The sequence below is a fragment of the Nycticebus coucang genome, chromosome 21, assembly GCF_027406575.1.
Source record: "Nycticebus coucang isolate mNycCou1 chromosome 21, mNycCou1.pri, whole genome shotgun sequence".
Lineage (NCBI taxonomy): Eukaryota > Metazoa > Chordata > Mammalia > Primates > Lorisidae > Nycticebus > Nycticebus coucang.
Genome location: NC_069800.1, coordinates 45,078,500 through 45,100,686, shown reverse-complemented (window position 1 = coordinate 45,100,686; position 22,187 = coordinate 45,078,500). Strand labels below are relative to the sequence as shown.

Here is a 22,187-nt window from a genome sequence, read left to right as displayed (position 1 = left end):
ACTTGGGAGGCTGAGGCAAAAGGATCGCTTGAGCCCAGAAGTTTGAGGTTGCTATGAGCTATGATGCCATGGCATTCTACCCAGGGTGATAGCTTAAGTCTCTGTCTCAAAAAAAAAAAAGAAAATGAATGTAATAGTCTTACCACTTGTCCCTACAAAATTAAAAAAAGAAGAAAAAATAATAAAGTGCCTCATGGCACTAAATTTAAAGGTAGTGCTAAGTAATTTTTTTTGTTTTGTTTTTTTTTGAGGCAGAGTCTTATTCTTGTGCTCAGGCTGGGTTTGAGAGATCCTCTTGCCTCAGCCTCCCAAGTAGCTGGGAATACAGGCACCTGCCACCACCCCTGGCTAATTTTTCTATTTTTAGTAGACATGAGGTCTTGCTCTTGCTCAGGCTAGTCTTGAACTTCTGAGCTCAGGTGATCCACCTACCTCGGCCTCCCAGATTGCTAGGATTATGGGCATGAACCACCATGCCCAGCCTATAATTTTTTAATTTTAATACACCCTTGTGACCACAACTTGGATCAAAATATAGCACATTCCAGCACCCCCAGACTCCCTCATGCCCTCCTGAGTCTCTACCTAACTCTAGAGGTGACCATGGTTCTGACTTCTAGTTTTAAGGTGTGTGTTTACAAACTTTAAAGCATTCAAACTTCAAGCATTTTCCCAGCAAACTTGCTTTAGTCCCCAGGGCGGCGGCTGGTTTAATAACACACCCTCTCCCGGCTACCTTCTCATCTCCATCTCATGTTCTCACTCCCCTGCAGTGTCCCCAGAATCGTCTCCCACATCAACAACTTGCACCCCAACTTTTGTCCATGTCTGCTGGCAGGGAACTCAGCTAACACAAGTCTGTGCCCAAGTCACTCTTGTGCCCAAGTCACTCAGCTGATAGATGACAATGTCCAGACTCCCAGCCAGACCTGCCCAACCCAGAAGGCTGCGCCACCTGGGGGAAAGTGCCCTGCTGTGGGCACTTTGTGGGCTCCCTGCTGTGTTCAGAGGCGAGGGGGGTGGGCCACAAGTGGCAGCTTCTTACCATACTCCAGGCCCTTGTTGGTGATCCTGGCAATCAGGCCAGGGTTGGCACTCAGAGACCCTGGGGTGAATGTGAGCAGCAACCCCAGCAGTATGGACAACAGGGTCCCGGGCAAGACCCCCATTCTGGATTCCCAGTGGGTTGTGCCAGGACTGCCACAGATGTGGCTGGGCCTAGCTTCCTTAAGTAGCCAAAGCCAAGGGCTGGGGGCAGTTCCCGAGGGAGGGTGCTTCCTGAGAGCGGGAAGAGGAGGCACGGGAACTGGAACCTGCTTGCGACACTGTTGGGGTCATTCCAAAACAAGGGTCAGGGCAGGCTCTCCGGGGAGGCCACCTGCTAAGTGGAGACCTAAGAATAGGAAGGAGCCAGACTTCAGGAGACCTGGGGACAGGAAGGGGCTCACCGCTGTGTCCTGTGGGGCCTGGGACCCTGCCTGTGCAGGTGGGGAGGACAGTGGGTACCTCATGGGGTCGTGGGTGCCACTCTCTGGCAGCAGTTTGAGGGTGTCCCCAGCTGGGAGCTGTTTGCAGGGGTGGGAATTTCCCACAGCAGCAATAATTGCACCTCAGAGCTGCCAGGTGGCCCCAGGCCAGGCCTCCACCCTCACAGGGGCCGCCCCTGGGTAAGGTTTCTGCTGATGATCCAGGGTCCAGCAGAGGCCTCGGGAAGCAGTGTGACCCCAACGCTGACCAGAACCCCTGGGCTTTTCTCCACTTCCACAACAGGGGCAGCTGTGGCCATTCTGGCCACCTTCCAACCCTGTTGCAGAGAAAACACTTTCTTTTTTAACAAGGAGGGTGTTTGTCGAATTCTGACTAGGGCAGTGTTGATTGAAAAGATTTTGGAAAACCCACAATTTGTAATCCACAGTGTCTGGAATTCTGAACAGCATGTGGTAGATAATTGCTGAAGGAATGAACACACTTTGTTTATCTTCATGGACTCTGGGGCCAGATGGCCTGGGTGTGAATCCTGACTCCCCCACTCTGTGACTCAGTTCCCTCCTCTCTAGTTGGTCTGGGCCAAAGGGGAGCATGGCAGGAGGTCAGGGGTCAGGACACTTTCCCTGCTCCCTTCTGCTCTTAGAACACAGGTTGGGCAGTGACTGTGTTCCCTTGAGAGTCCCCGGCCTGTGGCTCCTGCTCCCTCTGGGCTGGGATACCCAGACACCTTTCTTTGCTGCCTTGAGGCTGGGGATGCTAGTCCATGACTAGTTTCTTCAAGCCTGTCCCCCAACTCTATAAATAGTCCCTTCATTCAAACCCCAAGAGCGGCCGGGTGCTCACGCCTGTAATCCTAGCACTCTGGGAGATGGAGGTGGGTGGATAGCTTGAGCTCACAAGTTTGAGACCAGCCTGAGTAAGAGCGAGACCTTGTCTCTACTAAAAATAGAAAAACTGAGGCAAAAGGATTGCTTGAGCCCAAGAGTTTGAGGTTACTGTGAGCTATGATGACACCATGGCACTCTACCTAGGGCGACAGCTTGAGACTCTGTCTCAAAAATAACAAAACAAAACAGAAACCAAACCCCAAGAGGGCAGGAGTTGGATTCTGGTTTCCTTCTGGACCCTGATGGATGTGATTAGCCACACCCAGCCTTCCTTCTGTATTTACTGATCTTTTTTTTGCAAATGCCTGTTTCCTGCAGACGGCTTTGAATTCTTCTCCAGTCTGTAACAGGTCTTTGAGGCAGTGTGGGACTTGGGGCACACTCCACCCCTCCCCGTTCCTCACTCCCCCAAATGGAGATGAGGGCTGGGACCAGGACAGTATTTCAGAAACTGTGGGGTTTAGGCGAATCTCCAGGGATGTATTGTTTAAATGCAAATTCTGACTCTTTGGGATCCTTCAGGGAGCTGAGCCTCTGCCTTTCTAACAAGCTCCCAGGTGATACCAGGATGCTGCTGACAGTAGATGGTACTTCGGGGAACGAGGGACTGAATGAGCTCGGAGTTTCTTCCAAGCTCAGCGATTCTCTAACTCTGTTCACTCTCATTTTCAATAGTTTTCTGTGACTGTGCCTGCACTTCTGGGAACACAGGCTCTTGTTGAAAGAGAATGATGTTATGAAGACCTGCAGTTCTGAATCTCTGTCTGGTGCTTAGTATTTACGGCAGCCCCCTCCCCAGCCCCATCACCTGCAGATCCACACAACGCACAATGCACCAACGCACGACGCACACACATGTGCACACCAGTTCTGAGGCATGTACGTTTATGAAACAAAAATACTAATGTCAGTGCCAATCTAGTGTGGTTTGAAGAGTGTATGACACCTACCCTTGGGGCAGGGCTGGCCTTGTGGGTACATAGCCCCCCAGGAGGAATCTAAGGGGCTTGAGGACCTCACTTCCCATCTTTCCTCCCCCCCCTTTGCCTATGTAATTGGCAGCATCTAAAATCCCAGGAGTTGCCTCATTCTTAGGACGCTAAGGAATTTCTGTTAAAATGACAATTTCTCAGCCAGAAGAGATTCTTTAATTTTGCCAGAGCTCACTTGATTGAATTCTCTTCCTGAATTTCAGAGAGCTCTTGCTTTTACAGATGAGGAAACGGTGACCTAGAGAGGGAGAAGGACTGGCCCAGGCCACGCTGTGAGCCTGTCACTGAACCGCAGAGGATAAGCCCAGTGACTGCTGGCCTGCCAGAGGCTTTGCGTCTCAAGTCAGGCCCAGGCAGACAGCCCTGGATCGTGTTTTGAGAATCATCGACATAAGGGCTTTGGATCATGCAGATGTTGGTTTAAATCTCAGATCATTTATAAAATAAATGTTTATTGATCACCTACTATGTGGTAGGCTAGAATGTCACTGCAGTATAGTGAGATTAGCGCCAATTGTATACCAATTGTATTTATTATCATCGTTACTCTGATACTCCTGTCCCCTGTTCCATAGGTTTCACATGCACTTGATTCTCATAGCAACTCTATGTGGCAAGTACTATTATGACGTTCCCTAGACAGAGGAGAAAAGTGAAGACCAAAGAATTAAGTAAACTGTCCGAGGTCACATAGCGAGTAAGTGGCAGAGCTGAGATTTGAATCCACGATGTCTGGGACCACAGTTGACGCTCTTAAGCACTGTGCCATGAGCTCCCCATTTATGCCTCTGATTCCTCCAATGACCCCACACCAAAGAAGATAGCAAGGCTTTGTCACTCCTTTTCAGAGGAAGAAGTAGAGGACCAGAGAGGTTTGCACCATCACGCAGCTCCTGGGAGGAGTGAGGGCTAATGTCTGAAACTAGGGTCAGGCGACTCCAGAGTTTAGGCTCTGAACACTGAGCTGAGCCACCTAGGGCAGGTCAGCCACATTATCTCTCTGTAGAGTCATCTGGAAAATGTGAGCCACGCTGTCTACCTCTGGAAGTTATCGTTAGGACTAAATGGGTTAGTAAACCTGAAGAGATTGACCCAAGGCAGGGTCAAATAGTGAGAAATTACGAAAGGGTGAACACAGTGATTAAATCTTCCTGTGACCCTCCTTTCTCTCCCACTATTGGGGTATCCTTCCCTCATATTTAATAAATCAGCATTTCCAGTATGCCGAGAGGGCAGTGTTCATTCTGGAAGGGAAGCTGCTCAAATGGTGAGTTTTCAGGCAGTTTGGAGTGGACAATTCTTTTTTTTTCCCCCTTTAATTTCTTTTGCCACTTTATTGATATATATTTCATAGACCATAACTTTCATACAGTTCAATGGTTTTTAGTATATTCACAGAGTTGTGCAACTATTACCACAGTTCTAATTTTGGAACATTTGCAACACCACCAAAGAAACCCCCATTCGCATTAGCAGTCATTTGGAACAGACAATGTTTAGCCTGAAGGGAGAAGCTGCTCAAACAGTGGTTCCAGTGGCAGCTTGGCAGGACATCTGGAGTGAGCTGGAGAATGCTTCTCAAATCCTAGCCCAAGAGCAACTGCCTTTTCTCAGCCACTAGAGAGAAGGTCCCAGGCACGATGTGTTCCTCTTACCACCTTAAGGTCCAAGAAATAAGTTTTTCTGTAGAGAGTGGAGCGGGGGCTGCCAGGATGTTTTAGAAAGTGGGGGGCAGGTGTAGGAGGGGCCAACTATCTCCCAAGAGAAAGATGGGACAGGAAGTGAGGGTGGAGGAGGAGGGGAAGGGGGGGCAGGGCTGTGTTTCAGTATCTACCAGTTATTCTCCCCACTGCAGCCAAAGGGGTCTTTTAAAATCTGAGTTGGACTGTGACAGTTTCCTGCTCAGGACTTTCCAATGGCTTTGCTTATCTTTTGGAATAAAACTCAAGAGTCCTTAAGAGTCTTCATGGACTCCCAGCCTCAACCCATGTGAGCTTCCCTTTGCTGTCTTCTTTAGCCTTGCTGGTGGCTCTCCTGGGTCCTCCACTGGCCTCTGCCAAATATAAAAATGTGTACTCTCCTGGGGGACAAATTAGAGAAATATTTTTGTTTCCTCAGCTGAGTTCCCTTCCTTCCCTCTTCCTCCCTCCCTCCTTCTCTCTCTCTTTTGCACGACCTATGCAACGGAACACAGCCGTCCTGCCTTAACTATGCCAAGACTCTAAACAGATAAGATTTGAAAATCTGGGAGAAGTTGAAAGAGCATAGACTCTGATATCAGATAGGATTGGAATTTCAGCTCTGCCACGTGCCAGCTGTGTGATCTGGGGAGAGTAATTCAATCTAAAAATATCGAACAATTCCCACCTTGGGGTAAGGAGAGTGTTATGATGATCAAGTGAGATGATTCACGTGCTGTGCTTGGCTCCTGTGTTTGATCAATGGCCCTCCCTTCCTGTGTGGCCCTGGAGCTTCTACCTCCATTTAACAGAGAATCAGTGATGTTAGCAGAAGTGTGTGCGTTTTTCTTTAAGAAGAAAATAAGATAAATATCTTTTATATGCCTTTGCTCACTACAAATGCTTCTCTCCATTTTTACCATCACCAACCTGGTTGAAGGCTGAATAACAACAAATTGCTAATTTACACCCACCCTTTTCCACTCTTGCCCTTCTGATGCTTTCAGAAGTCACAACAAAACATTTTAAAAACTAAATCTTGCCATGTCATCCCCCACTCTACCATCTGCATCAAATCCTGCTGAAGTACTGTTGTTTATTCTCTGGTCTCAGACCAAATGCCAAAGGCTCAGAGAGGCCTTCCAGGACTCAATCAGTTTGAAGCACAAAGCTATAAAGATGCATCTAATGGTTTAAGATAGTCCACTTAATGTCCCATGTCAGGAAATGGACCAAAGCTCCCAAGGAAACTCACCGTAAATCCAAACACAGTCTGGGCTGGTGATCTTGCTTCCGCACTGGGCCAGGAGAGTCATTGGGCAGTTCTAATTGCACCCAAAGATGTGATTGAAGCTAGAACCTCAATGGTCTCTGTCACCTGGCCCAGTGTTCTGCTTTGGGCATAATGGCTGGGAAGAGAGTCTGGACTAAGGGAGTCATCATCACGGAGCCCGATATGGGGCAGGGAAGACAGGCTGTGCCAGACAGCTATGAAACAGGGACACTGTGTGGTGATGGCAGGAGCAACAGTCCCAGCCAATTGATGACTGTACTGGCAAAAGTCTGTACAGCACCACTATTCAACAGCGCCACCATGTGGCAGTCCAGTGGCATATATATTCTCTAGACTACATGGCATTAGGAATTTGGACTAAGAAAATCCCAAGGATGCTTTGAACAACGAGACTTTCTGCTAATGTAGGCATGTGGGGACTTCAAGAGATTAATTACAGAAATAAAAAGAAGTGATTGTAGCTGTGCTGTACTCTGCTGCTGCAGGCCGCACTGGTTACAGCCAATGAATAAATAAATGAACAAACATAAAACAAGAAACGATACCAGCACAAGGGGAAAAAAAACAACAGAATTTTGGTTTTTTCTTTTCTTTTTTTTTTTTTTTTGTGAAGCATATAGGGAAATATCTTGGTTACAACTGAAACACAATTTCTGGGGAAAACGTGCACACAGCCTTCACCCTTGTAAGAAGCTCATAATCCCTAAAATACACACCACACACTTTTCCAGTGAGCAAAGTTCTCCACGTTTACATCATTTCTGAGTATGAGTTCAGAGAAGTTTGTGAGGGGTTTCTTAGTGAAGAGGATTCCCTGGAGAAAGGCGGCCTGTGGCTCGAGGCCCATCAGGAACAGGTGCCGTGACAGCCTTCCACACCCCCCGCGACTTCAGTCATGACGAACATCTGCACCGAACAGCAGGAAATTCTAGGGAGAGAGGGGAGGTGCTGTCATGCACCCCTGGTTTGTGGGTGGGGGGCTGCCTATGGAGCAGAATGGGGGCTGCCCGCCGAGGGAAAGCCCAGGGCTGGTGGTGGGGGCCTTCCGGGTCTGGTCATTGGGGTTTGCACATCAGCAGCTGCTGATGCTAGTGGCTCTGTCAGCAGCGTCTCTGGCAGCAGCTTCCTTCCAGGCGCGGAGCCCCCCGGGGCTGTTTTGGAGGCCTGCGTTTATCATCGCTGTCTCCTGGCAGCTCAAGAGAGCCCTTGCTCCAATCAAGGCTGCAAAAGCACTTCTCTTTGCTCCTTTGTGTCCTTCGCTCAGAATTTTCAGAAACCAAGAAATTAAATTGTGCCATGGGGTCTTAATTTTTTTTTTTTAATGGATGAACTTAGTAAAATGTGGGAAACACAGAGAATGCGTTTTCTCTGCTCTTGTGGCTATTTTTAAAAACTGGGGATTGATTGATGACATTGATGGCAAGGGAGAGTGAGGAGGGTGATGTGGAGGCTTCTCATGAGTTATTGGGAAAGCCCTTGACCAAGGTAAGGTCTGCTGTGCTGGGGGATGGTTTTGTTGCAAAGATAACAGCTTTGTTGGGACATGCTGGAAACTAAGAGAAGAAAGCATGCTAGGGAGAGGGGTCAATGTCGAGTGCCGATGGAGGTCAGACTGGGCAAAAGCCACAAGGAAGCCTTCTGTGCTGGGCCTAAACCTGCCAGACACTGACTACATGTGCCTAGCATGATTCTGGGTGCAAAAGAAGACGTGTGTTTGACATAGATTTGCAAACTATTTAAATATGGCCAGGCACGGTGGCTCATGCCTGTAATCCTAGCACTCTGGGAGGCTGAGATGGGTGGATTGCTTGAGCTCAGGAGTTCGAGACCAGCCTGAGCAAGAGTGAGACCCCATCTGTACTAAAATAGAAAAAACTAGCCAGGTGCTGTGGTGGGTGCGTGTAGTCCCAGCTACTCGGAGGTTGAGGCAAGAGGATTGCTTGAGCCCAGGAGTTTGAGGTTGCTGTGAGCTATGATGCCATAGCACTCTACCCAGGGCAACAGAGCGTAACTGTGTCTCAAAAAAAAATTTTTTTTAATGCACTCACCTTATAAGAAGCTCTTTGGATACTATATGAGTTCCATTTTTGTCGAGTGTAGTGTGGGAACGAGGCAGTGATGGTTCAAAGTCGGGAGCCCGGCTTTGAAACTGGACTTCATTTCATACTGTGTGGCTTCTCTGAGCTGTGGTCTTTCTACTCTGTTCATTAACAGCACCCACATCCCAGGGTGATTGTGAGGGCGGAAAGCACTTGATACATGGCTTGGCGTAAAGGAAGCGTTCCAGCCATAGGTCACCATTGTGGGAGATTTGTCAAAAAGGAGACGTTGCACACTCACCTGGTGAGACTGAAACATCAGGTTGTACAGCCGGACTTGGTCAGGCATCGGGAGAGGGAAACCTTTCTGCAGCCGCTCTGTGATGGAGAACAGCGGTGGAGACCGGGGGTTGGGAGGAGGCCAGAGAGCCAGGGTAGGCAGCCCCTGTGGACCTGCGTGCTGGCCTGCAGTGGGGACTCGGCAGAGGTGCAGGTGCCTGAAAGGAAGGCTGCCCTGGAGCGCACCCCTCCCGTCTGTTGTTCTTCATCAGCCCCAAGCCCACTTCCGGGACCTCTTCCCCGTGACTGCCCTGCTGAGGGTGCAGCCCTCCCAGTGTACACTACATCTGTGCATAGCCACGGGCCAGCTGCTTGCAGTGGTGTGGGCAGAGCATGGACGTGTGATTAAGGGTATCCATGTGCATGTGTTCACGAACCCCCTCAATGTAGGACGAGGGCAGAGATGGCCAGGGTCAGCTCCCCTCCCATTCTGATGTGGGACTCTGAGAATTCGTAATTTGAACCTAGTCTCCCAGGTCATTATGAAGCTACGTTTGTCAAGGGAGAAAAATGGATCATATTCTATATAATAATTTGCTGGATTAATTTTGAATTTCTAAACATCCTAGTCACATGGGCCTCTATTGTACTCGCGCCCCCGGCTCTCAGGGGTTAGGGGCAAGCCTGCCTAAAGCTCCCCAGGCTAGCAGGAGACCCCCCTGTCCTTTCCCCAGAGTTGGAAAAAGACCCTAGGCTCTGGCTTCAGAGCTGAGATCAAACCTGAGCTCTAGCTCTTGCCTGCCGTGTGACCTGAGGTAAGTCACTAGACCATTCTGATCTTCCATTTCCTCCCATGAAAACTGAGCCCTTGTCTCATGGGGCTGCTGTAAGGACTGGACACCCGGTGGAGGAGCATGTGGTAGGAACTCAGCCCCCGGGTTAGGTGATATTTAAAGTTCACGTGAGGTGACTACACTCCAGGTCTTACAATGAGGGCTAGGTATCAGGAGCTTCTAGGTAATCAACTTCAACCTCTTTCCCCATGATTAAAAATCAATAGTTTTTCCAAATTTCCTTACTGTTAACCTTGGGAAGCACCAGCGTGGGCATGACATAGTCCATGATAGCCTGCAGCAATTCAACCTGAGAATCAGAAGGAGAATAAGACCCATGTCATCAGGGCACCTTGGGATTAGCTGTCCTCCGAATCCTCCCTTCCACCCAGTGGGGCTCAGTGACCTCGCAGCTGGGAAAACTGCTGAGAGGTGGACACACAAATGATGTGAAAATCTGGCAACCCAGGCAAGGTCACAGAAGTGATTTCTTTTGCTCTAATGGTCCCAGATGTAAAGCATGTTGTAAATTGTAAGGTGCAAGGCCTCAGACCTTATGATAATGATGAGGAAGGTTACCAGAGGGTATTTAAATGTGAAACCTTGGTTAAAAAAATGCATCCTCAGCTGGGCATAGTGGCTCATGCCTATAATCCCAGCAGTTTGGGAGGGCAAGGTGGGAGGACTGCTTGAGCTCAGGAGTTTGAGACCAGCCTGGACACATAGTGAGACCCTGTCTCTATAAAAACTAATAATAAAAAATATGGGCATGGTGGTGCATGCCTGTAGTCCCAGCTACTCAGGAGGCTGAGGCAGGAGGATCACTTGAACCTGGGAGTTGGAGGCTACACTGAGCTGTGATCATGCCACCAGGACTCCAGCCTTTGCGACCGAATGAGACCCTGCCTCTAAAAGAAAAAAAAGCATTCTCTCAGACATTGCAGGGTAGAAGGCAAACTGAATCAACCTTTTTGAGGGCTATTTGGCAATGTTCATCAAAAGCCTTAAAAATGTGTGTGCTTTTTGGGTGGCAAACATGCCTCCAAGACATTTATCCTAAGGAAATCATAGGGTATAGGGAAAAATTAGATACAAGGATGCTTACCAAGGTGATAAATTTTACCAACACAATAAATTAAAAGCAACCCACATGTTGAACAATAGGGAAATCACTTGGGGGAAACCATGATACTTTGGTACTAAAAAATATTATACAGCTGCTAGGAATGATATTGTAGGCCTGGCGCGGTGGCTCAAGTGTGTAATCCCAGCACTCTGGGAGGCCAAGGCAGGTGGATTGCTTGAGCTCAGGAGTTCGAGACCAGCCTGAGCAAGAGAGAGACCCCATTTCTAAAAATAGCCAGGTGTTGTGATAGGCACCTGTAGTCCCAGCTACTTGGGAAGCTGAGGCAATAGGATTGCTTGACCCCAAGAGTTTGAGGTTGCTGTGAGCTACGATGCCACGGTACTCTTCTGAGTGACAAAGGGAGACCATCTCAAAAAAAGAAATATAATATCAACATAGATATTTATGATAGATTTTTAAGTGAGAAAAAGCAGGCCATAGAAACCACATAATTCCATCTTTTTAATGAAACAGGTATAATAAAAAATCAGGAAGTATATGCTCCAAATTATTAAATAAGTAATGAAAATATGGATGGTCTTTATTTTGCAAATCTGTAGGTTCTGATTTCGGTCTAGTGCATATATTTGGCTTCAGTAATAATTAAAAAAATTCAGAAATAGTATAAAACTCTCAGGACAACTGCATGTAGTGTGACACTTACAACTTATAAATATGTATGTTTTTGTTTCTGGAACAATTGATTTTCCTTCCCTGGGCTATAATTCCATGGCCTCACCGCATGTAGTGCCCTCCTTCCTACAAATTCTGGGAACTTTAACTTTTTATTTTCTGCAGAAGCAGATCACCAAGAGAGCTGTGGCACCAGTAAATCTATGAAAATGCAATGAGGTTGTATTTGATACTCCCATTTGTTGTAATCTCATTAGGTGGAAATGGCTGGCTGGATTTTTATCAGATTTAGAGGGGACCGCTTGGCTTACAAGGCATTCATTTGGTGGGGAACTTGGGGGACATCTCATGGATCTCAGGAAATGTTCTACAGAGCAGTGGAAATTGGGCTTCAACCAGAAGACCACTGGAAGATTTGGGCCAGTGTAGTAAGACCCTGGACAGAATTAACACATCGTGGTTTCTGATGTAAGATGAAAGTGTGGATGCTCTGGTCAGTGGTGAATAGCATGGGCAACTACTCGCTACTTCCCCCGGCATCTCCTCCAGCGCTGCCACAGACGGGCAGGCCTCCTCAAGGATGGGCAGAGATTCCCAAGGGGTGGTGGAATCATCCACATGGGCTGGGGTGACCCTGCTTCTCCCCTCTCACTGGGCTTTCCTTTCTCCCTCTCAGCCAGCGGCCTTTCATTCAGCTGCTCCCTCCAGCCCCCAGTAGTCATCCTGGCAGCTCCTCCCTCAGCACACACATCAGATCTCCCACCAGTTTCTATCCAAATCTACTTCCAAAACCTGTCTGCAGTCTACCATCTCGCTCCCTCTTCCTGGCAGAGTCCCAGTGCTCACCATCTCACCCAGACAACTACACCAGCCTCTCCACTGATCCTGCTGGTCTGTAGCCCACTGCCCCTGCCCCAGCCAGGGGGAGCTTCTATGAAGGTGGAAATCAGATCCTGTCCTTCCCTACAGGGAACAGCACTCTGGCTGCTCACCGAGGCCCTGGGTGAGCCAGCCCCTCTCCATCTCTCGCCATATTGGCTTTCTCCACACTTGTTCCCACTACAGGGCCTTTGTCCCTGCTGGTCCCTCTGTTAGCTCCTTGTCATCCTTCAGCCCCCGAAGTATCACCTCCTCAGAGAGGCCTTTCATGGTCATATCCTCCAACCCGGTGTCTTTCAACATTTTTTTTTTAATCTCACGGCACACTTGAACCTATATTAAACTTTCACAGCACACTTCTATTGATCAAAACATACAGGAGTAAAAAAAAAAAAGAAAGAAGAAGAATGTACTTGCTGTGCTTTGAACTTCTTTGGAAACAATTTAATTAATGATCTTTAAAAATTTTTGTGGCACACCTTAAGATCCTCTCACAGCAGACTGGTTGAAAATCACTGCTCTAACCCTTAATTCTCCCCGTGGCTCTCTAGCCCACGCCCATGTTGTTTTTCACAGCTGGTCTGTCTCCCCACCACCAGGTAGGGCGGGCGCTGAGAGGCGACGCTTTCCTGCTGTGTTCATCAGCATAAACCCACACCTGAACAGTACCCAGCACGTCACAGGTGCTCAGTAAAGTTTGTCCAGTCAGCAAATCTTTGTTGGGCAGATTTTTCTGTGCAGGATTGTGCACGTTTTTTTTTGTTTGTTTGTTTGAGGCAGAGTTTCACTTTATCGTCCTTGGTGGAGTGCTGTGGCGTCACACGGCTCACAGCAACCTCCAGCTCTTGGGCTTATGCAATTCTCTTGCCTCAGCCTCCCGACTAGCTGGGACTACAGGCGCCCACCACAACACCTGGATATTTTTTAACCTGCCACCCTTGGTATATGGGGCCGCTGCCCTACCCACTGAGCCACAGGCACCGCCCGTGCATGTTTAATCTCATTTGAACCTCCCTATGTCTGATATTCAGAGAAGGGAAGTGACTTGCCCAAGGCCCTGCTCAGGTCTCTTTGCCCAGGGGGCTCCTCCAACCATTAATTCACAACCAAATTATATGCAAAGGAACCTAAGTAATGCCAAGAGCTGTTTAAGGTCCCCCAGATTAGAAGGAAGGTGCCACCTGAGGGCTTCAGACTTACCGGGAAGGGGTCAATATTCGAGTGCCTCAGTTCCAGGAGCAGCCTGTGATAAGGGGAGGAGGAGAGTGAGAACCCAGCTGCTGGGGGGAAGGGCTCCACTCTACCAGATTGCCTGGTTTGCCCACCCCCCTTTCCTCTGGTCACAGTCCCCATTTTTCCTTTGCGGACTCTGTACCTTCCCTGCATTGTTAGTGCTGTTGACTGTCTGGCCTGAGCTGAACAAAGCACAGGGTCCAGCTCTCCTGCCAAAGTAATCACTGCAAGGATGGACCTGGGACCTTGCTGGGTCCTGGACTTCTGCTAGGAATATTGAGAATAAGGTACTCTCTCTTCTCAAGAAAAATAAGGAAGCGACCAGTGACTATCTTCCCACCACTTGGTGACAGCCTGGTGGGGAATAAAGCCAGCAGAGGACAGCAAAACCAAAAGAAAGGGAAAGTCTGATTCCAAAGGACATCATTTGAGCACCCGGCTCCACCCTTGCCTGAAACCCTGGGGCTTTTCATTTGCCTGAGCCAATAATCTATCACCCCCTTACAGCATTATGGCATTTGAACAGTGATCTCTGAGAAAAAGGGGGAAATGTGGCCATTTATTAAACTCCTGCTATTCCCTGTGTTGGGTGCTTTATTCCACTTAATCATAATCCAAGAAACAAGCGCCACCAAACTGTCATCTTACAGATGAGGAGACTGGACAAGCAACTGTTCAAGGTCACACAGCTGGTAATTAGCAAAGCAGGATTTCAGACAGGTCTCCCTGAGGCCAAAGCCACGGTTGTCTCCAACAAACACTCTGCCAAGTTTGAAAACTTGCTCCTGCTCCCCAAGAGACAGTAGCCCCAGGATTCCCGCCCTACGGATTGTCATTCCCCATCCCCCAACCCTCCTTATATTTCAGAAAATCTGTGTTCTGCCAACACCCAGCTGTATCCTCTCTGGCTCTTCTACTGGAAAGGCCCACGGGTGTTTCAGAAAAGTGAAATCCCACATGTTTCTGAAGCAGTAACACTTGTCACAAGGATGCCGAGAGAAACGAGCAGCATGTAAACCTCAGGAGCCAGCCTCAAGGTCAGGAAGGAGAAGGGGGAAACAGGCAGGGAGGTGGGCCGGGACTCCTGGGAAACAGCTTGAACGTGATGGAAAGGCATTACCCAGCCTGCAGGCTGGGGTCGGTCACATCTACCCTGTGCGTCTCCAGCTCTCTCTCTCCCCCTCTTTCCCTCTGCCTCTCTGAGTGTCTCCTGAATGTTTCTCCCTGTCTCTCTCTCTCTGTCTCTCCCTCCATTTCTGTATTGCTTTCTTTCTGTATATGTCTCTTTCCCTCTTGCTTACTGCGCATTTATTATATCCCTTAACGTTATATCCCTTATACACCTCATTGCTTAATAAGATCTCATTCCTCCTCACAGTGATGCTGTCGGCACAGAATAATTTGGGGGCTGGTTTTACACCCAAGGAAACTGGGGTTTGGAGGGTTCTGGTGCCTGCCAAGTTGAGCTGCTCTTCAAACGCAGGCAGCCTCCATGGCAGGGCCCGCACTCCTAACCACAGTCTTCACTGCTGGATTCAAGCCCAGGTCACATGGATTGCGGAATTTCCCAGACAGGGATGGTTGCTGAAGTCCTCAGGGTGTGGTGAGAAGAAGCTGAAGTGGGATTTCCAAGTGCAAGGAAGGCCAGGGGTATGGGTGGCTGGGCACCGTGTGGCTCGCTGTGGCCCATCAGCCATCCCTTCCCAGGCCTGGGCTGTGCTGGGACTGGCAGTGTCCCAGTGAGCAGGACCTTCAGTGCTAAAACTGGGACCCTCCTGTGCAAACTGGGATGATTGGTCACCCTGTACTGTGTGACTGTGGGCAAGCCGCTTTGTCTCTGAGCATTAGTTTCACTGTCTACAAAACGGGGATATTGTGCTCACTGTACACTGAGGGATGATGGGGAACAGGAAGGCAACAACACTGTGCTATGTTTATTGTAAGACCATTGCTACCCCATGGACACTGAGAGTGGATGGCAGCCCCCTTGTCCCCACAGGGTAACTTACCTGTCCAACTTGAGCTTTCCAATAAGCCTGTTGTATTTGGCACTAATCTCCAAAGAAGCGTTCGTGCTCTGCAAAGTAACAACACAGGTGGAGGGCCCCACCCCAGGGGCTGGGGTTTTCCAGTCCTCCAAGACAAGGAAAGTCAGCTTTACAAAGGCTTGGAAGCGTCGCCCACAGCACTGGGTCAGACTCACAGAGCCCGAGGACTGGGAAGATTTCCTTGGGCCTTGTGGCTGTTGCGTTCCTATTATCAGCCAATTTCCATTTTCTCTGCCTCCCCCCCTTTCTGGGGCCATTCCAGAGTCCCAGGTCACTCCTGGAGGAGCCGTGTGAGACAGACCTCAGGGCTGGAGTCCGGGCCAGCTCTATTCTCACAAGCACTGACGTTTCTACCTCAGCTATCCTGTGCAGTCTGTGTGACTTTGGTGACCCCTCAGACCCTATTCTATCTGCAGACTGGACATGCTTGCCAAAGAGGCCTCTAAATGCCTCCATGAGGGGAGAGAGTCTGGTCCACATCCCCAGTGGCCATAGCAGGGGATACCAAATATTAGCAGAGTGATGGGGTGATCAAATGAATGGTCACACAAACCAACAGTAGAGTGAAAACCTGGATGAAGGATTAAAAAATACATAAATGAAGAAATAAACAAAAATAGGCAAGGATGAATCAATGAATGTACAATTGAAAAGGGGCATAAGTAAATGAATTAATGGAGAATTGGATAAATGGACGCATGTTGGAACCAGAAAGGGTGTGGAGCATTTCAATGATCTAATGAATGCTTGAATGAATGATTACTGGTAATTCAAAGAACAAATGAATGAATGAGCAAATATACAAGTGCGCAATTGAAGATGTAAGTGAATGAATTGACACAGTACAAGTTAAAGCAAACATGGAGTGAATGAATAATTGAATTAATAACTAAACAAATGCACACATGAATGGCTAGGTGGGTGAATGCCGGTAGGGGCCAGAGCGGTGGAGTTGCTCTGGTCTCAGGCTCTGGAATCACACTGTCCAGATTGGAATCTGGCCAGGATTGACACTCAGTCTCTTAACCCCAAGGACAGTGCTCTGGGCACTACCCAGGACTCCCCCTCTGCCCGTACTTAGGAACAGCTTACCATGCTAAGCAGGAAGAGGGAAGCCAGGGAGGCATTAGGGAGGACAGCAAAGGCCTCGATGTCCAGGACAGGGGTGAGGACAAGGCCGGAGGGCTGCATGGACACGTGTGGTGGGGAGGAGACCGAGAGGGCAAGGTTCATGTTCATGTTGGGGAACATCTTGGCCACCTACAGCACCCAGGGGAGATAACCAATAAAAAAGAGTAGTTTTTGGTAAAATGTCTCCAAATAACGTTTTGCCCTGCCCCTATTTTAAACACCTCCAATAGGTTCCCATTGCTCATAGAATAAATTCTAAGACTGCACAGCCTGGCACCCTCCCAACCTTACTTTACACACCTCTACTTTTGGTCCTCAATCTCTGGCCACATGGAACTCTCAAACACAACAGGATTTCTTGCCATTTAAAACCCTATGCACTTCCTCTTCCCTCCAGTTGAAAGCTGTTCACCCATTTGTACCGAGCTTGGCTCTCTCCCTTTCTTCAGGCCTCAGTGTCGTAAGAGAGCAGATTCAGGAGACATTAAGGAGGGACTTGGTGACCCTCCTCCATCTTTCCTACCCACTGAGCCTTCCCCAGGTGAACTCTGGTCTGAGTGAAAATAATGTGACTTCTATACAAACGCAGCTTCAAGACAATACCCCTGGGGACTCCTGCCAGCCATACCTCAACCAGTACTTCTTTGTATATAAATTTTGGAGGGTACCACCACTGGAGAGGCTGTTTTGAATAGAATGTGTCCCTCTAATTCATATACTGGAGCCCTAACCCTAAGTGTGGCTGTATTTGGAGATGGGGCCTCCAAGGAAGTAACTGAGGTTAAACAAGGTCGGAAGGACAGGGCTCTGATACAATAAAATTAGTGTCCTTTAAGAAGAGCACCAGAGGGCGGCGCCTGTGGCTCAAAGGAGTATGGGGCTGGCCCCATATGCCAGAGGTGGCGGGTTCAAACCCAGCTCTGGCCAAAAATTGCAAAAAAAAAAGAAGAGCACCAGAGAGCTCTCTCCCACACCTCCCATGCATGCGCTAAGGAAGGCTGTGTGAAGAGGATACAGCCAGAAGGTGGCCATCCACAAGCCAGGAAGAGAGCCCTCATCAGAAACTGAATCTGCTGGCACCTTCACCTTGGACTTTTGATTTAAGGAACTATGAGAAATAAATTTCTGTTGTTTAAGCCACCCAGTCTGTGGTATTTTTATGGCAGCCTAAGCAGACGAAGACAGTGGTCTTCCTCAACCATCTTGTCTAAAGTAACCTCATCAATCTGTTGGTTTTACTGATTATTTGTGTACTTGAATGATATTTTTCTCTCCAGTGGACTGGGAGCTCCAGAAGGGCAGGAATATGATCTGTTCTGTTGGGTTCCCAACACAGGGCTCCAGGCACATGATGGGTACTGAAAAATATTTACTAAATGGATAGGAGTCCATATCCACCTCACGCCTGGTGGCCTGGGCACTTGGAGCCTTTCTCACTACTGGGAGAGGCTGCATAAGGCCACTTCCTCTCTCTTATGCTGGGTTGCCTCTGGATGGGGTACAGGAGTGTCTCATCCAGTTCTCTCATTCAGTCTCAGCAGAACCCCGTCCTTCCTTCCCCAGAATCCCCAGCCCACCTCTTGAGCTGGCTGAGTGAGCCCCTCCGTACCTGGGGCAGGAGGGTTCCAAAGAATTTGGTTGTCAGTCGGAATCTGGATTCCTCTGGAATCTGTAGCAAGAGAAGAGAAAAGAAAAGGCTCTTGGGGCATTAGGTTGTAGATGGAGACCAAATATACAAATGGCAAAGGCCGGATCAGATGTGACCACAGGACACTGACCCACAGCCTCTGCAGCAGCCAGCTTGGAAACCAAAGCACAACTCCTGCAGCAGTTGGCTCAGAGTGGCCAGGATATACAGTCAGTGACACTCGGCTTGCCTCCTTCTTGCCTGTGAGAAAGTCCAATATGTCCTCAGACCAATCTTATAGGGTGCCCCACCTTCAGTGAGCCCACCTCTGGTGCCGCATGCTGCTAAGGCTGGGCCTCAGTGTTAGCTGTCCTGTTCATTGTCCTTACGCTCACAGGCTAGGTGCGTGCTCAGCGCCTCTCATGCTTTCCTTTGATCCTTGTGCCACCTCCCACCATTCAGAGGGAGCTACTGTTACTGGCATTTTACAGATGGGGAAGCTGAGGTTCTGAGAGGTTGAATAAGTGCCCCCAAAGTGATCTGACTAGAAAGGGGTGGGGCTAACATTGGACCTTTGGTCTGGCCAACTCCAGAGTCAACACCCGATCTTCCCCATGAACAAAACTTCAAATGCAGAAGCTCTGCTGGACTCTTAGTCCAGTGCTCCTCCTACACTTACCCACAGCCCGGCCTTACCATTTTATCCGTAAGGATCAGTTTCAAGACTCCAGCCTCTTGGTACACAAGCCCTGCTGTGTTGAAGAAGTATTCAGAGATGCCCAGGTACACCATGCGGTTGTGGTCAGCGGGAAACTCCATCGCTGGTGGGGCATAGGGAGGTGGGATGGGGTCGGAAATCCTGAAAAACTCCCCCTGGGGGTAGAGGCAATAGAGTGAGCCCAGGCATCCTCCAGGAATTATAATTCAACATCTGCATCCCAGGAATAAATGGTCTGAGGACACCGGTCACACACAAAGGAAAATGCAATGATCAAAAATTAATGATAGCATCACACCTCCTGGGTGCTAATTTCTAAGAGATTTTCACACCAACCCTGGGAGAGGTTGTAATTATGCTCATTTTACAGGAGAGGAAGGAGGCACAGGAGGTGAGAGGACTTGTCCAAGGTCACACAGCTGATTAGTGGCAGAGCCGGGAACTGAACCTGGGGATCCATTGAGCACTCCATTGGCTCCGCTTCAACCTTGCTAATGAGCAGAGAAATTGTATCAGAAGAGCAATGAAATTCTGTTTGTTTGTTTCATCTATAAAGTTAGCAAAATTTGAGAAGACATAAATTGCTTTAAGTGTTGTTTGTGTTAACTGATGCTATCCAACTTTTGGTGAGTGTTCTAGGCTTGTTCATATTGTGTAGGAAGAGCAATTGGCAACATGTTGCAAAAGCAGATCATTTATTGAGCTAAAGAATAATGTTGGGCTTAAAAAGGCAAATTAGAGATGGATACATATGGTAGGATACCACTTAAGTAAAATTTAAAGGCCCATAAAAAGTAAAAGAAAAAAAAAAACACAAGCAAGAAGGATACACTCGGATGACATCACCAGCATGGTCACCCGGGGTGGGCCAGGTTTGTGGAGCACTGCCCAACGGGGCCTCAGCTCCTTCTTTCTACAATGTTTCATTTTTACAAAAGAAATAAGAAGCAAATAGGACAAAATGTTAACATTTCTTAAATCTGGGCGGTGGATACTTGGAAGTGTGTAACATTCTCTGTACTTTTGAATCATTTCATTGTTTAAAATCAATGAACCTGACACCTAGGGTATAAAATATGCAACTCTTAAAAATAACATGTACTTGTGAACTGATCAGGAACCACATTCATTATGTACTTTTTAGTGAGAAAAGCCAAGTGCAAGAACAGTGCTTATCCATTCCTGTGGATTATCAGCAAAATCTAGATGACTTGTCCTGTGCATTTATGCGATGAACACACTCCATAGTTTTCAGCAATCACCCCTGGGCACGAGCCCAGGAGGTGCCCGGGGCCTTCTCCTTCACTGTGGATAATTACCCCTTGTTTTTCTCTTTTACTCTGTTGTCTCCCTTAGAAGTATGTGGATGGTTTTAGCATGACATTTAGCTCTGCAATTCTACTTCTAGAAAATATTTGAGCTTGGGTAGAGATACAATTATAAGGATGAGCACTGCAGTTTTGGTTATGTTTGCAGGAAAAAAAAATGGAAAGAGACCAAATGTCCCAGGAGGGGGCAGTGTCCACGTATTTTATCCCAAGCTTTCCACTGAAAGAACCAACGGCCAGTAAGAGGCCTGCAGGAGGACGGTTCATGGAAAGATGTTCATGCTACACATTTCTATTCTGAACTGTTGCAAAGCAGGATATGTGGTATGTCACATGCAAATGTGTCTGTGTGTATTTCTATGTCTATATATGAGGATATACGTGGACATTTCCCCCACGTCCATACTGGGGGTTCTGGGTGTATTTCTTTCTCCATTCCATGGGATGTGCGTGTATTTGTCTCTGTGTTGTGTCTTGACAATGCTTATCTCTGGCTTGCAGGACTTGGGTGATTTCTCTCTTTCTATTCTTTCCTTCCTTCCTGTTTATTTCTCAACTCCTCTGTAGTTTCTAAATGTTCTTTTTTGCATTGAATGTGTTTTGGAACAAACCGGTCAACCACAAGCAAAGAAGCAAATAAATCACCAGTTGCGGAAGGTCGAAAGGCAGCATGGGTTCCAGGAAGTGGGACCTGCTCTGGCTGGGGTGGTGGGAAGACTGCTCTGGGAGAGAGAGCTGAGCAGAGACCCACGTGGAGTAAGAAGCCAGCAGGGTAGAGGTGGACATTGGGAGGGAAGAGAGCTCCAGGCAGAAAGAATAACAGCCCTGAGGCGGGAATAAGCTTCATGTATTTCAGGAAGTGCAAGACCAGGGTGTCTGGTTGGAGAGTGGTGAGTAAGGGGGAAAGTGGCATGAAATCAGACTCCATCCATATATCCATTCATCCATCTGTCCATCCATCCACCCATCCACTCATCCACGCACCCATCCATCCATCTATCCATTAATCCACCCACCTATCCATTCATTCGTTTATCTATTCACCCATCCACACAACCATCCATTTATCTTCCCTTCCATCCATCCATCCAACAAATATTAATTGAGCACCTATTATGTGCTGCATATATAGTAGTGAACAAAGTAGTCACAGCCCCTTCTCTCTCATCATAGGAAGGGAGATAGACTTGAGACAGTGTGCGTGCATGTGTGTGTTTTAGTAACAAAGCAGGATGTGGGGGCAGAGAGCTATGTCAGCAAGAGTAGGTTAGGAAGACCTCTCTAGGGAGGGGATAATCGACCAAAGACTTGAAGAAAGCACAGCAGAGCTTTGTGGCTATCTGGGGGAGAGCACCCTGGGCAGAGGGAATGTTAAGTGCAAAGGCACTGGGGAGGGCAGGCATAATGTGCCTTGGGAAAGGCGGGAGGCCAGAGTGCCTGGAGCAGGGAGAGTCAGAGGAGTGTGGAGACGAGAGGGTGCTGGGGCAGGTAAGAGAAGGAGAGGTCATTACAAGATTGTTTCCAAGGACCAAGGGACTCCTGGGAGGGTCTGAGGGAGAGGCTTGAGGTTATGTGACTCTCGTGTAAGCCTTACCTTCATCTGTACATCCAGGTACTCAGTGGTGATTATTGGGGGTTCCACCAGACGAAAGTCGATCCCAGCCACAGCATCTATTTTGGACTTCACTAGAGAAAAAGGAGATGAACCATGAGACAGCATCCCTGGACCTGTGATGCAGGGTCAGCATCTCCTACAATTGGATCAAGAACTGTGGTGCTTCTCCAGGAAGCCCTCCCTGGCTCACCTTATGGGAAAATGAACCCACACCCCACATCACAGATATTATCTTGCTCTTCCCTTTTAACAGCCCTGAGAAGAGTGGCTAAAGCACAGGGTCAAGGGCACAGACCCGGGCTTGAATCAAACTTTGCATGACCTTGGGAAAGTCTTTGTACTTCTTCAAACCACTTTT

General features: G+C 48.3%; 2 protein-coding genes across 3 annotated transcripts in view; both read right to left on the bottom strand.

The window, feature by feature from the left end:
• The window catches only part of LBP (lipopolysaccharide binding protein), a 32,612-nt gene extending 31,397 nt beyond the window's left edge, over positions 1 to 1,215 (bottom strand). The window contains exon 1 of the mRNA XM_053574292.1: positions 1,046 to 1,215. Within this exon, the coding sequence (XP_053430267.1) occupies positions 1,046 to 1,169 (124 nt within the window). The 5' untranslated portion in view covers positions 1,170 to 1,215. The remainder of the gene's footprint in view (positions 1 to 1,045) is intronic.
• Positions 1,216 to 6,927: 5,712 nt separating this feature from the next.
• BPI (bactericidal permeability increasing protein) overlaps positions 6,928 to 22,187 on the bottom strand; it is a 29,072-nt gene continuing 13,812 nt past the window's right edge. The window contains exons 7-15 of one of the 2 annotated variants that reach the window (XM_053574835.1): positions 21,809 to 21,900; positions 18,865 to 19,041; positions 18,151 to 18,210; positions 16,503 to 16,670; positions 15,372 to 15,439; positions 13,330 to 13,372; positions 9,738 to 9,801; positions 8,681 to 8,757; positions 6,928 to 7,268 (exon numbers count right to left, since the gene is read on the bottom strand). In XM_053574835.1, coding sequence (XP_053430810.1) covers positions 7,230 to 7,268; positions 8,681 to 8,757; positions 9,738 to 9,801; positions 13,330 to 13,372; positions 15,372 to 15,439; positions 16,503 to 16,670; positions 18,151 to 18,210; positions 18,865 to 19,041; positions 21,809 to 21,900 — 788 coding nt within the window. In that variant the 3' untranslated portion in view covers positions 6,928 to 7,229. The remainder of the gene's footprint in view (positions 7,269 to 8,680; positions 8,758 to 9,737; positions 9,802 to 13,329; positions 13,373 to 15,371; positions 15,440 to 16,502; positions 16,671 to 18,150; positions 18,211 to 18,864; positions 19,042 to 21,808; positions 21,901 to 22,187) is intronic. The other variant, XM_053574836.1, reaches the window with a different exon arrangement.